This window comes from Aedes aegypti, chromosome 2, assembly GCF_002204515.2.
Source record: "Aedes aegypti strain LVP_AGWG chromosome 2, AaegL5.0 Primary Assembly, whole genome shotgun sequence".
NCBI lineage: Eukaryota > Metazoa > Arthropoda > Insecta > Diptera > Culicidae > Aedes > Aedes aegypti.
The window spans coordinates 146,319,434-146,335,320 of record NC_035108.1 but is presented as its reverse complement, the minus strand read 5'-3'; the positions used below and the strand labels follow the sequence as shown (position 1 = coordinate 146,335,320).

The 15,887-nt window shown below is 37.4% G+C and overlaps 2 protein-coding genes across 2 annotated transcripts; one reads left to right on the top strand and one right to left on the bottom strand.

Annotated features, from left to right (window-relative positions):
• Window positions 1-5,460: 5,460 nt before the first annotated feature.
• LOC5564254 (selenocysteine-specific elongation factor) lies at window positions 5,461-7,177 on the bottom strand. Its single transcript, XM_001648540.2, has one exon. It carries the CDS (start codon window positions 7,017-7,019, stop codon window positions 5,466-5,468), a length of 1,554 nt encoding a protein of 517 aa, XP_001648590.1. The 5' UTR covers window positions 7,020-7,177; the 3' UTR covers window positions 5,461-5,465.
• Window positions 7,178-9,927: 2,750 nt separating this feature from the next.
• Window positions 9,928-10,778, top strand: LOC5564212 (60S ribosomal protein L29). The gene is made up of 4 exons (XM_001648544.2): window positions 9,928-10,041; window positions 10,242-10,297; window positions 10,361-10,425; window positions 10,489-10,778. The coding sequence occupies exons 2-4, from the start codon at window positions 10,261-10,263 to the stop codon at window positions 10,615-10,617; spliced, it is 231 nt and encodes a 76-aa protein (XP_001648594.1). The 5' UTR covers window positions 9,928-10,041; window positions 10,242-10,260; the 3' UTR covers window positions 10,618-10,778.
• The last annotated feature ends 5,109 nt before the right edge of the window (window positions 10,779-15,887 follow it).

The window sequence follows — 15,887 nt, the reverse complement described above, 5'->3', positions numbered from 1 at the left end:
ACATTGGTTTTATTGATGTTTACCTGAAATTTGAAATATATTTCATCAAACTTTTTTGTGATCTTATCCACCAAGCATGCAAATGAAGACTTAAACTTTCGTTTTAGATATATTTTGGTAGAAATCTCACGATAAAATTTAGATTAAACCGATCTTTTTCAACATGCTTGCAGTCTCCATACAAAATTCTTCGTTTCCCTTATATGGCAAAATACAATACTTTTCTAAACCATCAAAAAATAACTTTTCCGCTTCAAAAATGTTATAAACTTTGATGATAAGAATTGTTATACACATAAAGTTTGAATTCTGTGGCAAATTAAGCAAATAAATTGCCTTACAAGCTGGCAAACTTGCATGCAAGTTGGCTGAAATAGTCAATTTTTGCATTTTCAACAACCAATATCTCAAAAACTAGACGTGCTGTGATATTTCTGTAAACGGCAATAGATTCAGCAACCCTTAATTAAGTAAATAGAGGTATTTTGATGCTGGAGACAAAAACGTGTTCCGCAGTGTAATCTACGTCGGCGCCGGTCGACTCTCGAACTCCAGCCTTACCCAAAAAGCGCTAAACGCTGGGAAGTCCTGTATTTTAATAGAAATTACCGTTTTGAGTGTAAACTGAAATAAAATTCCACAAGTCGCGAATATTGGACGCACCGACTATAAACGAATCAGGGTTTTTTTTTTTTATTTCCGTACAGGTTTTGGCCGAAAGGTCACAGATTTTCATGAAACTTTTTCCACAGGCAGGGCTCATCAATATATGAATAAAAAATAAATTGAGAAAAATTCAGGGTCGCCTATTTTCCCGGAAAACTTAGTTGGAATTTTTTTTTTGTTTTCCCCTGACACTACTTACTTTGAAAAATCATAACTCAAGAACGAAGAAACAAAGTTTTTTTTTCTGAAAATGAAAGCAAATTTTCTCTGGAATAAAAAAAATTGACTGGAAAAAGTTTTCCATCAAATTTTCCACCGTTGAGAAAATTCGTAAAGAACAAAGTTTTTTTTTCTGAAAATGAAAGCAAATTTTCTCTGGAATAAAAAAAAATTGACTGGAAAAAGATTTCCACCAAATTTTCCACCGTTGAGAAAATTCGTGAAGAAAAGCCGGAAAAACTATTCTCCAACTCGTGGAAAATTTTCAAAAAAATATTTTTGAGAAGGTAATTTCATAAGCTTTAATCGTTGAAATTTTTGAAATGGTATTTTTTTTCGTTTTTGATTTATTTTTGTATTGCTCTCCGCAACCATCAGAAAAATAAATGATTTTTTCAAGCTCCGGAAATTTGTTTTTCAATCTTGAAATTAGTTTTGTTTGAAAAGCATAAACTGATGTCGTGTTATGCTTTTTAATGTCAGCAATTACAACAAAATTTAAGACTTTGATCGAAGATTTGTCTTTGTAATAAACTACAAATGGATGTATTGTTACTTGAGGTCGTACGAAGTAATGGCTTTGAATGGAATCTTGTATCAGGCACGAATAATTTTCCGCGAAATCCATCTGGCACATTTTTTTTGTTTCTACAAGTGATTCCTTTTTAGATCTCATAAATCTTAAAAAAATTGTGGAAAACTTTTTCCAGTTAACATTTTTTTCTATTCCTTAGAAAATTTGCTTTCATTTTCATAAAAAAAACTTTGTTTCTACGATGCTTCTTTCTTGAGCTATGATTTTTCAAAGAAAAGGCTCAAAATGGCACATTTGCACATTTTTTACAAAATTGGCCATAACTCAGAAACGCAAAACATAAATACCATTAAAAAAAATTTCAGCGATTAAAGCTTATACTACAGTCACATGTGTTCTTATAGTGGCACAAGCGATAATAAATGCAAAAATATAAATTTTCGTTCATATTTTTTACAAAACCAAGATAAAAAGCACTTTCAGATTACGTAAAAATAATGTCACAATACAACCCATGCAAGACGAGTGAAAGATTGAATGGCTTTGTGTATTAATCAGCACCGTAAAATCAGTACGTTAAAAAATATCACATTTTTTAACATTTAGCATCAAACTCCATCCATGGAATCCATGTTATTATTCGGCCACTATTCGGCCTATTCGGCCGAATAACAGATTTCATTATTCGGCAGACCGAATATTCGGCAAAATCAAAATAATCGAGATATTCAGCCGGCCGAATATTCGGTACATCTCTACTTGATAGTTTAAATTGACTTGAAAATGTATCACTGTACGCGCTAACATGCATAAGGTATGCTAATTCTTTTTCAGCTGTGTCAGTGCAAAACCAACTGATTTTCTTTGATTCGAAATCGTGATATGAAATAGCAACAATCATCAACAACGCGTACAAATTTCAATGACGGCCTACTTCGCCTTAAGCTTTCTACTAGTGCACAAAGCCAAAACAAAAAGTACACTGTCGTTGGATCAAAGACAAATTAAAGACCCCCATGTCCCTTGCAGTTGCTCAAAATTTTATGGCTCATAAGGTAATCTAGAATGCCGTTCAAAGTGTACTGCGATCTGTCAAACTTGGGTACCTTTTGCACTGCCGAGGGACCAAATGCAGTACTAGAAGTGGTACCCAATCTGAGCCCGAGTGTGACGGACCTGGTTGGATGCTTCTTTCGCGAGATTAGTGCCTTTGAAGTTCCAGTGCAATCTTAGAAGTTTGATTCCAAACTGTTTCACCTTAAGTGTACTCTTCAGTACTCTTTTACAGAGTTGAAAAAATGTACTCTTTCAGGTGAGAGCAAATATGGTAACCCTAAAAGGGAATTCAAATAGGAATCTACGGAGAGATTCATGAAAGCACGGATATTTTGCAACTCGCATATATTTACTGTTTACTTTAAATTCAAATCAACTGCTGAATGTGCACTGCAATTTAGAAAATTGTTGCCGATTTTACACATCCAATGGCGAAACATGCTAGGCCCTCTGGAATTGTAATTGTAATTGTAATTGCTCAATCCACACCCTGGCAGACAATTATCCGCCCATCTAGACACGGGCTGGGTGAGGACCTACCAAGCCTCCCCCGTTAACATGTCCTATACCGTTTAGCACACCGGGATCTTCCACAAGCAGGCGCCGGAATTAAAGCGGTCCCACAAGCTTCAGATACATTAAATAGATTTAGTCCCTCTGGCACTAAACCGAATGGCGCCCTCCGCTTCACCACTAGTACTGCTTCCCCACACGCCAAGCACAATATCGAAAGTAGTGCGTTGTATAGCAAATACAGTACACCACCTCCGACACTATGCCAAATGTACAGGAAAAACAGCACCAGTAAGAAAGCGGAAGGCGCACCACTCGGTTCAGTGCCAGAAGGACTATAAGTATAACGAAGAAGAAACGAAAAGATAGTAGAGTTGGTTCGGTTATTTGATTGCTGAAACGAAAAAAACAGAAAAAACAGAAACAAAGTGTTAACATTAAAACGGGGTTTTATAATTGATAAATGTATCGATAGTTTCTCATCTGTTACGTTTCCTTATCGTAGCGCTGTCGATTTTTCCATCTCCAGGGTGTTCGTCTCCGCTCGAGCAATGAGGACCATGATGAAATGAGAATATAAAAATGTGAGCATTAGTGTTGATCTAGTAATAGATTAATTTAAACTGCTTTTCATGTGCTAAGTAACTTGTAAACTCCTACTCAAATATGTTTTGTTGGCCTACACGTTTTATTTAGATACAATTTTTATTTAGAAAACTATTTGGATCCGAGATTTTAGGTGCAGATTGAGCATGTTTGATAAAACAAGCATCCTGTTTTCAGTTGAAGAATGTTCAAGAAGTTGATGATTCTGTTATTTATACTGGCTACATACAAGAATTCACTATTGATGTAATATATGGATATTGAAAGTTCCAACGCGCGATTATAATACTTCAGTTTTCGTGCTGTTGTATTGGTGTAAGTAGTGGGAAACCAATCAGTTTGGTGATTCTAACGGTAACAAATAGCAAGACGAAAGGAAAGTTGATAATCTATCATCATTATGATTTCAGTCCTAATTTCATGATCCGTTTAATAAATTCCGCGTATGATTCGGCAATTTTAACAATTTATACATGTGTATTCGAATAAAACAGACTACGGGCATTTATTACCTGTTGCAAGGTTCCTAAGTGATCAGATATTTATCATTTTCTACAGCCTAATTTAATAATACCTACATTGGGTTGTAACAAAAATTTGATCTTGGGATGTTGATTTGCCTCCTAATCATAGTTTCGACAATAGTCACATGCTTACTATCCCTTATGGCAGTGTTGTTGATTCTATTGTCTATCGCTCATCAGTTTCGCGCCACCCGGCAGGGACTTGGTCCTATGTACCCAATACTCTGCTGTGTCTTAACTTCACGCAATACATTCTGTAGATGTGTGATACAGTTTGCGGAATATTATGATATATCACTTCGTTCAGATGGAAAATTCTGTTATGGTACCATATTCACATATCAGATAACTCCCACCTGGAACGATGTAATACATCGGAGACATGTAGATTCAGATGTATGTAGACGATCTATGCCTAGTTCGGCTCTGATCGACAGGCAATCAGTGTATTCAGTTTTTCAACTAGCTTGAAGCGATGAACGTATCAAGACAAGCTCTCCACTATATCTGCTAGCAATCACCGGTCGTCGATAGACATTTCGGTTCTTTTCTGCTAAAGAAAGACCCGATTGTATGCCAAAGACTATGGCTCATGCTTTTCAATACAGCTGGAAAAACAAGAACTACACCCAGCACCAAATAGTACGTAACTATGAGGCGGACCGGAAGGTTTGATAAGCAATCCCCACCAACATGCTAGGCCCTCTGGAATTCCTCCAAAAAACAATCCCAGCTACGCCAGTGGCAAGAGGATTAAAAATTCTATTGCTCAACTTTTATGGCTTAATTCTATTGACGAATAAAACTTGCGTTATGTTTCTGAAAATATGGAAATTGAATTAGCTAATTCTGACTTGCTATCGCCTATATGAAGAAAAATTAGTCAAGATTCTATTGAGGATTTTGCCCTCTAATAGACTCACACCCAAACAATTTTGTCACACCAAAATATTCTCCCACCATGTTTGCCATATATTGGATGGCGTCGTAGCTAACAAAACCAACAAGTAACGCACATGTAACGCATTATGTTGGATTGTACATTGAATGCAAGTTGCGTGCTTCTATTAAAGTGCCATAGAAACTGACGTGTGAGTATTTATTTTTCCACGTTCAAAATGTGCATGAGAATCTATTCCTCAACAAAACGAACAATAATAAAATACATTTTTCCTACATTTTCATCACAATTAAAGTTGTCTGGCAAACGCCAATTTGAGTTTTCAAAATTAATTTAGCAAAATTTAACCTTATTCTTGTCGATAGTTAGAACATTAAAATTTAAATAGGTAGGTAACAAAGCCATCCAAAGGAACATTTCGGATCAGACTCCACGCCCTCTAGCCTCATTGAACGATTTTATTGCCCTCCTTTCGGAACATAAACTTCTTGTACTTCACCACCACCGTTACCTGCTCTGAAGGTTTCCTACACTTCAGCAGTTCCAACGTTGCCTCGGAAAGTGGTTCCCTAAATCGTAACTTCACCTTAGAGCTGGCCCCAAAGGTGTCCTCTATTCGACCGCTTTCACCGGTGCTGAGTTGAACGTTCAGTCCTACAAATGCCGTTCTATTGTTTCCCTCCTTCTTGAACAGTCCGCTGGAGATTAATTCCATTTCGTTGACCACTCGCTGCACAGTTCCGGTTTTATGCTTCTCTTTGTATATTTGCAATTGGGGAAGGAATGTTGTGGGGTAATCTTTGTCGATGCAACAATGATTTAAGCGGCCAAAGAATGCCAATCTGCACGTGTTCGAATGGATATCGGTGTCCAGCTTGGAGCCAATGACTAAGGCGTTCGGTACGGCTTGGATTGGTTTATCGAATTCTAGCAAAGCGAAGATCGAAGCGTTTTCACTGATTGTATCCTGATCTAGCTCTTGCACAAACTCATACTGTTCAGTAATAGAGAAATTCGTGTTGCTTCCTCTGAAAAGGGTTACGGTTGCCATGACTGTCTCATAGCCACAGGTAAGGTGGAACTTGGCCTTATGTTTCAGGGAGCCTTTGTAGTACTTGATGGGATTCATTCGGAGAACAGCCGCGTATATATCCGATACATATCCCGGTTTGCAGAGCAGCCCTCTTTCCAGCAATTTGGGATCAAACTGTGTAATACATATTCCAACACGATCACCCTGCTTCGCCACTTGTTGACTCTGCTTGAACATTTGCATGGACTTGATCTTTCTGACTAGTTTCAGCTTTGGAATTTCTACATCTTCGTTCAACCTGACGCTTCCCTGAAGAACGGTTCCCGTACAAACCGTTCCTTGACCTTTTATGGCAAAGCAGTGATCGACAGCGAATAGGAAAGGAGTTTCATAGTTTCTCTCAGGAAGCACTGAATACTCCACCAGTACTTCAAGGAGTCTATCGAGGTTTGTATTACTAGCAGCCGATATCTCTACAATTGGCGATCCAGCAAAAACCGTTTTGGACAGAGCCATCTCCAGTCCTTTCTTCATCTTTTCGATGGTCTTTTCCCGTTTGCTCCCCTCCACAGTATCCACTTTATTCAGCGCCACAATCATCCGTCGACAGGTCAGCTCCCCAATCACCAGACATTCGGCCGTTTGCGTTTGAATCCCTTTGCCGATGTCCACCACCAGAATCATCATGTCGATAATTTGCGCTCCTCCGATAATCGTGCGGATTAAACTGGCATGCCCCGGACAATCCACCAATGTGTACTGCAGTAGCTCATTGTCCGCCTTCTTCAAATGATCCGGCAAGGGAACCTGGACGGCGCTAAAGCCCAGATCCAGCGTGATTCCCCGTTGTTGCGATTGTGGATTCTTGTCGAAGGCCGCCGTGCTGGAGATACTGCTCAGGGCCTTGGCCAGTGTCGTTTTCCCCGAGTCCACATGGCCTAGGATGCCCACGTTTAGGTTGAGCATTTTTGTATAGGAAGGAACTATTAAATTTTAGGCACTATCTTTAAATTATCTATCGAATTACAAATCACAAGTAATACAAAATTTATGATTCTTGTGCAGTTTTTGAAGAACAACTTGTTTTTATTTACATCCAGCTCGCAGCGTTTCAACCAAGGGGTACCCCCGAAAATACCGCTTCATTTACACCGTCATGCAGTATAGGCCTTTTCATGTGACAGATTCGTCTATGCATTTGTTTACATCAGTGGAGGAACGGTGCTAACACGAACCTGTCATTTTCATAGAAGAACTGTCAAAGTGCTTCCCGATCAGCTGATTTGAGACGTCATGTGAATAGGCCTATGACAGGGCATTTTCACTCAGAAACACGCACGCAAACAAATTTTGTTAGTGGTTATCAAGGTATGTAGAAGAGAGGTAGTTCAATGTGTCAAATAGAACATTCCACCATATGAGGGATTCCACGGAGGCATGCAAGTCGATTCTGATCGACCATTTCAAAAATATCTGAAACTTTGCACAGTTTTTCAGTTCCATCTAAATCGTCATTTTCCGATATCAAATCTTCAAGTTGAGTCACGACTAACTTTTCAAAAGGGTGTATGTGAAAATGGTTCAAAAATATTCAAAAAGCTGCACAGCAAAAACGGTTCGTTCGATTGTTAGACAACTAAAGATACAAAGTTAGACAACTAAATAAAGATTTCAAAAAAAAAATACACACAGTAAAAAAAAATTTTTTTTTGCATTAAAAAACATCATTTTTGTCACAAAAACTCAAATATCTCCAAACCCTATCGGAATACCAACGTAATTTTTTGAGGGAAAACGGTCCATTATATTAGCTATCTACCATAAAAATTTGGTGATTTGGTAAGCCAATAAACAAAAAAGTTATGACATTTCAAATATTTCACAAATTTGACACTTAGTGAAAAAAAATTTTTTTTTTCATTGTTAATTTTTTTTAGGACCGCAGTTTGTTGCTGATTTTATTGTTAAGGGCCTTGCGTGAATTAAACAAGTCGTTTTTATGTATTCATTAGTATTATGTATATTATATGTATAAATATTATGTATATGTATAAATATTATATGTATATGTATATACGTACAAATTTAAATAAATTAACAGATTACACGAAAATATTTTTTTTTACCAGGATATTTTTTTTTAGAGTATGATCGATGAGTTTCTAAATGTTATATATAAATTTTAAAAGTTTTGGATTTGGGTATGCGTTATGAGATCATGAAAACATTTTATTAATACTTATTTATTTATTTATTGTTATTCAATTTTTTTACAATATCGAACACTTTTGCATCATTATCAGTACAGTTCGAGTATAGTTTTGCTTTAATTTTATTTTCTGACAATGGAATGAAACAGTGAAATTTTTGGGTTCCTTGGATCGTTTTCGCGTTATTATATTGCTCGCTGAGCTCTGATGCCGTTAATTCGTACTCTTCAGTAGTAGTAAAACAAAATGATAATTTTGTTAAATCTTCTTCTTTTCTGCGATTCGCCCAATCAAATAGTGCTTTTGCAGTTTTAATTGGATGCTCACGTTCTTTGGATAAACTTGCTCTTGTGGCCATGCGCTTTATGGTTCCTCCAATAGCATCACAAGGACCTTTGCCATGTGACGTTGCAAAGAAATGCCATTCTGCATCAATTCCGTACTTTGATTTAAATTGACATAGGCTCGAATACGAACGCTTTAGCATCAATCAATGTATCGTTTTAGCATCAATCCACATCAAGGCCTATCGATCGCAAGGTCCTTGGTTCGATTCCTGGTTGCCGCGTAAACTATTTTTGTTTTCAAATTTCGGTTTCATAAGGGCTCATTCATAAATTTCATAACGCTGAAGGGGGTGGGTGGGTGTCCTTGTGCTGTTACGGCTCATACAAAATTTGTAAAATATTCATACAAAAAGCGTTACGAGGGGGTGGGTGGGTGTCGAAAATGTCCATTTTTAGCGTTATGAAATTTGTGAATGAAGCCTAAGGCAAATTTACGAATTTCAACCCGATTCCTTGTGGCGAATTTTCATAAGGGGATGTTTATCGATAGTTCATTTGCCTGAGTGCATAAATGTGGCACTATGAACGCCTCTGTCCATTGCAGTAACAGTATTTATTGATCATCTTATGTTTTTTTAGAGTCCGGCGGCGGTCGTACGCCCGCAGCCATTACAGCGAACTGACACCCGCAGGGTGAAATGAATTGAATAAGCTTTCCCGCTCAAATTGAAAGCACGTGGTTTTCGCAGAATGACAGAAGTGTAACTATGTATTAGTGATAAATATCAGGAGCAACTGAACACGATGAGTGTGCTTGCTGTCTAGTGCATGTACTGTGTTTGGAAGTTGGAGGTTCTGTATGATCAGTGACCGCTACGCTTATATTTGGAGACATGGGCAGATAATCGCCATAATTGGATTTATCTTCAAACAGACAATATTGTCATTTCACCATGCGGGTGTCAGTTCGCTGTAATGGCTGCGGGCGTACGACCGCCGCCGGACTTTAAAAAAACATATTGCGGCGCTTATATTAAATCCACATCCAGCGGTGGTGGTAACGCGCAGAAGATATGCGCGTAATTCAAACGCAACGTCAAAATGCAAGTAGGCTTGGATTTTTTCGTCCTTGAAGGGCACAAATGTTTCAAATTTGCTCAATCTGAAACATTTAGTGATTTTTATTATCACTACGACGGTATTTATATCGACATTTTCAGATAATCGCATTACGTGGATTTATCTTGCAGAGCACAATAAGATGATCAATATATCTGCATTGATAAAAAATGTTAGAAGTCGCGCGACGGTAAAATGTCATGCGGTATTTTCGGGGATGTGACACTGGCGGCGTAATCAATCGCTCCTGTCCATGATGTCGTGTCCTATCCCTGCAACAAACTTCCGCTTGATTGACAGTTGATCTGTCAAACACTTTGCTTACTCTTTCCGGTTTTCAACTTGTGGCACTGAAGTTCTGTTTCTGCTAAAGTGAGTGAAATTTCGTGTAAAAATCATTGTAAATGGTAGAATTTCACCTTAAAATAAATAGAACCCCGTAGCTTTTGGGTATATCTAGCGTTTCAAAGTGAAATCATCCGCATCACCATGAATTTTAGCTCTGAAAATCGAATGTTTGTAATTCCATCTAACCTTCCGTCTTCATCGTTTGTTTTCTTTCGTTTCCTCAGGCAGTAATCTCCCAACACAATGGCCAAGTCCAAGAATCACACCAATCACAACCAGAGTAAGTTATATAGTGGTAATAAACCATTGTCAGTGAACTAATTTTGTTTCCTGTTGTCCGTAGACCAAAAGGCCCACAAGAATGGCATCACCAAGCCAAAACGCCAGCGTAATGAATCGACCCGTGGTGTAAGTATTATATCGGTAGCTTGTCCTTTAAACCGGTATCCAAACGTTTGGCCCTATTTACAGATGTGCCAGAAGTTCCTGCACAACCTGCGATTCTCCAAGAAGGGCAATCTGTCCCGCGAGGAATCCCTGAAGCGCGCCGAGGAACGCAAGGCCAAGTTTGTCGGACAGCCCGCTCCGGTTAAGCTGTAAGCTGTTTCCTCTTGATGGGTGGAAGCTTCTTTTTGATCCGTGATCAACAATTATTATTAACTAGTGCGTTTGGATCGTATTTCCGAAACAGTGCGGTTGATGAGTACAAGTGAGCATAATAAGTTCAATGCGGAATAAAAAATCAGTTGGAAATTGAAAAACCCGGCGCTAGATGAGTTGTGCTGATCCGAAAATATTCGTTGGTGATTCGTCGCTGCTCGGATCAACGGCAGGTATTTCTTGTGTTTATCAAGTGTTTCACAAAAGTCGTGTTCTTCTCCTTCTGGGCATTACGTCTTCACTGGAACAAAGTTTGCTTCTCAGCTTAGTGTTCCTAAGAGCACTTCCACAGTTCTTAACAGAGAAAGTTTTTTTTACCAAAGTTGCCATTTTCGCATTCGTAAATCGTGTGGCAAATACGAGGGCCCAGGGAAGCGAAGGAAATTTCTACTTCGAAAAGATCCTGGACCGACCGGGAATCGAACCCAGCCACCTTCAGGATGGCTTTGCTTCGTAGCCGCGGACTCTAACCACTCGGCTAAGTTAGGTTTTGTGTTTGGTTTAATAATGTTAAACTGTGTCTTATATTTAAACTATTACTAAATTGTACCAAGTTCTAAACACCAATTTCAAGGCTGGTAGCAAATCACTTTTTAGAGATTTGGTATCAATCTTAATGCAAGTCTCTAAAAAGTCGCTATTGACAATGCAAGGTCTTTCTTAACCAACATGGTCTCTACTATTTTCCTCTATCTCCTTGCATTGAATCCTTTCAATTTTCAGATTCGTGGAGGAAAGCTTCATGATTTCTTGTAGAATATTCTGGAAATTCCCCACCATCTTCTCTAGGAATTCATCAAGAAATTTCTCCAGATTTTTGAAAGAAGTAATAACCCTTACTATTCCACAACATTGGTCGAAATTTTCTTTATGAAAAAATGTTTTTCTAAAAAGTGCTCGATGAAATAATGTTGCAAATGGGCTAAGTTTTTCGATGTCAGTTAAAAAAGGTGTGTTTTGATAGCAATTCATTTTTCCATCAATAGTTGATACTATTGGAGCTCTGGAGCCACCAACGGAAAGAAATGGTTAAAAAAAAATATTCAGATTTTGCTCCATGTAATCCAACGAAATTTCCACAGGAATTACTCTTAACAGAATCCAGATACAGGACTTCCTCTAGAGATTTTCAAAGGATTTTTCCAGGAAACCCTACAAGAACTCCTCAAAGAGCCTCTACGCCTATTTTTTCGTTTTTTTTTCAGTCATTTTCATACGGATTGTCTCAGGAATTGATTCAAAATTCCCCAAGGAAATTCATTATCTATTCCACCAGAAATTTCTTAATTCGACCAGGGATTCCTTATTAAGTTCTTCAAGATTTTTTTACTAGGAATTTCAATCATTTGATCATTTACAAAATTATTCTCCATGGATTCTTCAAATTTTGTTCGAAGATTCACAGCAGCAAATACATACTACAGCAGCGCACAAAAATACCTGAGTAGGATGTCCTACTCATGACTTAAAACACGAAGTAACATCATTCCTACAGAATGAAAGCCAGATATTCTTGGAATAATTGTCATGAGCATTCCTGGAACTATTTCTTGACAAATAACTGAAACATGTATGGATAACTGTCATGGAGATTCCTGAAGATTCGTTGGAACAATTCATGGATTAACCCAAGACCGGTAGCATCGTTTACTAAATATGTGCATCTTAAACAAAGCTCGCTTGTTATGCACACCACGAACGTAGTAGTGCTGCTGGCGATGGACGATGATGCTCTTGATTTCTCAAAGTATTTCTAGACGAACCTGTTGATGATCTGTTCAGCAATCCCTACAGAACTCCCGAAACCACTCTCTCGAAGTTCTTGAGTGAATTTTAGTAAACAATCATAAACATATAGTATATTTTGGAGACTTTCTGAAAGAATTCCTGTCGGAAACAATTCACCAAGAATCTCCAGCTTCTTGAGTAATTTTACAATTAGCCTGCAAGTTTCTAGCTTCGGTGATATCCAGTTGTGCTATAAATCGCAAGTCCAATTGAGTTGATAAAAGTTTTAAACATTCCGTGTTGCTTCGAATTGCCGGAAGCTTCGAAAGGGGAAAACTAGCCTTTTTTGGGGTTTTTGTACCAAATTCAGATAGTTTTTCGCCTAGAATCCATAATTATGACGTCTTTCACACATTCGTGCTTATTCTGCGCGGCGTGTGAGTCGAAACGACTCGCTCTCACCGCGAGTGACGTGAGACGACTAATGTTAATCAAATGGGAGCGAGTCGACAATTGTCACCTCATTCGACTCGTGTCACCTCACACGCCGCGCAGAATAGTCACAATTCTCCTGGCCATCGAAAGTCATTCTGGTCGTTTTGAATACAGGTGACCATTTTATGTTCAGTTTCAGAACGCCGTTTTTGGTTCCAACAGACTAATTTTTATCATAAGAAAACACCTACTGTGCGAAACATCAAGCACTGTTTTAGCAATTGAAAACTTTTGGAGTTAAAGTTGGGAATTTCTGGATGTAAGGTACCGTGGGGTAAGTGGATACAGAAAAATCAAAAGTCAACTTCATTGTTATGTACAGCTAACGTGAATAATGCAATTCAAACTTTTTTCTGTGGATAACAAATGAGGGACTAATATTCTTCAAATCGCCATTTATTTCGATTTTTTTGATTGTTATGTATTGAGTACGAGGGACTTGAAAATTTGCGGCAAATGATCCACTTGCCCCACCATGGTGGGGTAAGTGGATCACCAATAACAAACTTTTGTTCTCAAAACAAATGTGGTGTAATTATGTATAGTACAAATGATATTACTATTGATCTTGTAATAAGTGCTAGTAGTGTCACATTTTAATATTTTGAAATTAAAAAGTATCTTTATTTAATCAAGATATATGTATATACATATTTTATACATTGATTCCCACTAATTCGAACAAAAATATATTGTAGCTAGAATAATTTGAAGAAAATTCATCCATTTATAGACATAAGTTATAAAGAAGTATTGTAGGATTATTCCTTATGATGTTTTATGAAAACACTCGTAGTTTAAAAATATTAGTTACATTTACTTTTGAATAACAAACTGAAATCCTTTTATTCTATTTATGAATAAATTTGTATCATCTGTCTAGAACAATTTATATGGTCAAATAAGGTACGATTATATGCTTTCAATTGGAAAATTAGTATATTTCGCTCTTCTACAACTTAGCTTAGATAAACCACGGAAAGTTTCGTGTAAATTTTAAAATTATTATTTTTATATACCAGAAAGGTTAAAAAAAACTTTTAGGTGGATTAATTCAAATTTTCTTTGGACAATTTGACAAATTCAAGCTGGGAATGAATGAAGTTAAGGGAAAACAATATTTGCGAATACTAAAACTTTTTAAAATTATCGTAAGCAGTCTGCCAATAGATAATAATAATACTTGATCCACTTACCCCACCCCATTAAAAAGTAGGGGTAAGTATACCGTGTAGAATGTATCTGTATTTATTTAAAAAATCACATATTTTTCATTGTGATTCATTCAATTAGAACTGAAATGCTCACAACGTGTCGAAAAAACTAATTGTATTCGACTTTAGACAGAGATACAGTGGATTTTTGATTGATGGAAAACAATTTTCAAAATAATTAATTTTTGAAGCTCACAAGTTTGCTTGTGTTAGTGTACGTGCAGTACTAGTTTTGCAATAGTATTAGTGTGGGCGTAAGAATATAACCTAAAATGAAGCAATGGTGCGAAAACATTCAACATATTCAAGTTTTAATGCTTAATATTGACGAATGATCCACTTACCCCACTGATACACTTCCCCCACTGTACCTTATATGAGAAGTTTTGGGATTTGTTCGTGAACAATATTGCAATAGTCTCGGTATTTGGTTTCGGAAATCAAAAAAAAAAATATTTTAAAGAATTTATGAATTGGCACATAAATGAACGCAACACGAGCAATTTAAAAATCCAACTGTTCCGTAAAGGTGAAACCACAGACAAACAGACGTCACACTCTCATCATTGTGCATCGACCACCTTCTTAACGGTCGCTTCAAAAATATGGCAGGTGGCCAATCCACCACCTGCAGCGCTCGCATCGTTTTTGTTCGCGTTTGACGTTTACACACTACCGCCATCTGTTGGCCAGTCGGCCAAACACACTGATTTTAGCATTGGGCGCACATGTCCTCGTGACTATGATTTCAATCGAGATTTGTTCTAAGTGTTACGTCTGTTTGTCTGTGGTGAAACTATCGCAAGCTTAATATGAATATTTTGGATATATTCGATCATTCTGTTGAAAGTCAGGTTTTAATCATTAACAAAGTTTCAATGATTTTTTTCTGAAATTTTGATTTCATTTAGAATTTTGCAGGATTCTCATCAGAATCATCGCAGGATTCGCATAAGATTCCTCGCAGGATTGTGATGTGATTATTATTAGGATTTTAAGAAAAATTATACATAATTTGGGAGAATTCTGTTGAGAATCTAGAGAAAATTTTGATGAGAATACTGCGAGGAACATGATGTAAATCCTGCGATTATTCTGATGAGAGTCCTGCAAAAAAATGGATTAGGTGCAACTAATGCCCTACACAAAACTGTTTGAATTTTGAGAATTGATCAATTGAATCAAAAGATATGAGCAAAAGGTACAAACATAGAGAAAGAGACGTAACACTTAGAACAAATTGCGATCAAAATCATAGTCGCGAAAACATGTACGACCAATGCTTAAAACACTGTAGTTGGCCGATGGACCAACAGGTGGCGGTAGTGTGTAAACGTCAAACACGAACACTGAAAAAGTCGAAATTTAGCGTGACATAATTTGTGTACCATCCCAGTGCGTTTGAGCATAAAAAAAAACAATCTATGCAATCTATATCAAATAGGGTGCAGAGCTACTTGGGCACTTCTATGATTCACTTTGGCATGGGGGGTTTTTGCTCGGCCGAATTGTCTGAAACTTTGCAAGAAGAAGCATTTCGATTCGACGCACATTGTGACCAAATATGAGTTCAGTAGCTTTCAAAAAACCCCACTGCCGAAGTGAATCAAAAGTGCCAAGAATATGACCCTGCTCCCTAGTTGCAATACATTAATACAATATCCAAGAACAGTTGAACCAAAAAACGACATAAAAACCTCCATGTTCCTTGCAGTTTCCCTAAATTATCACAAACCGTACGGCCACCAAGCCCACAATTGCTTGTCTTATATA

Excerpts from the sequence above, each read along its gene's own strand:
- LOC5564254 (XM_001648540.2), bottom strand. The coding sequence starts at position 7,019 with ATGCTCAACCTAAACGTGGGCATCCTAGGCCATGTGGACTCGGGGAAA.
- LOC5564212 (XM_001648544.2), top strand. The coding sequence starts at position 10,261 with ATGGCCAAGTCCAAGAATCACACCAATCACAACCAGA. Across the intron at positions 10,298-10,360 it reads TCACACCAATCACAACCAGA|ACCAAAAGGCCCACAAGAAT; the intron begins GTAAGTTATATA and ends TGTTGTCCGTAG. Across the intron at positions 10,426-10,488 it reads GTAATGAATCGACCCGTGGT|ATGTGCCAGAAGTTCCTGCA; the intron begins GTAAGTATTATA and ends CCCTATTTACAG.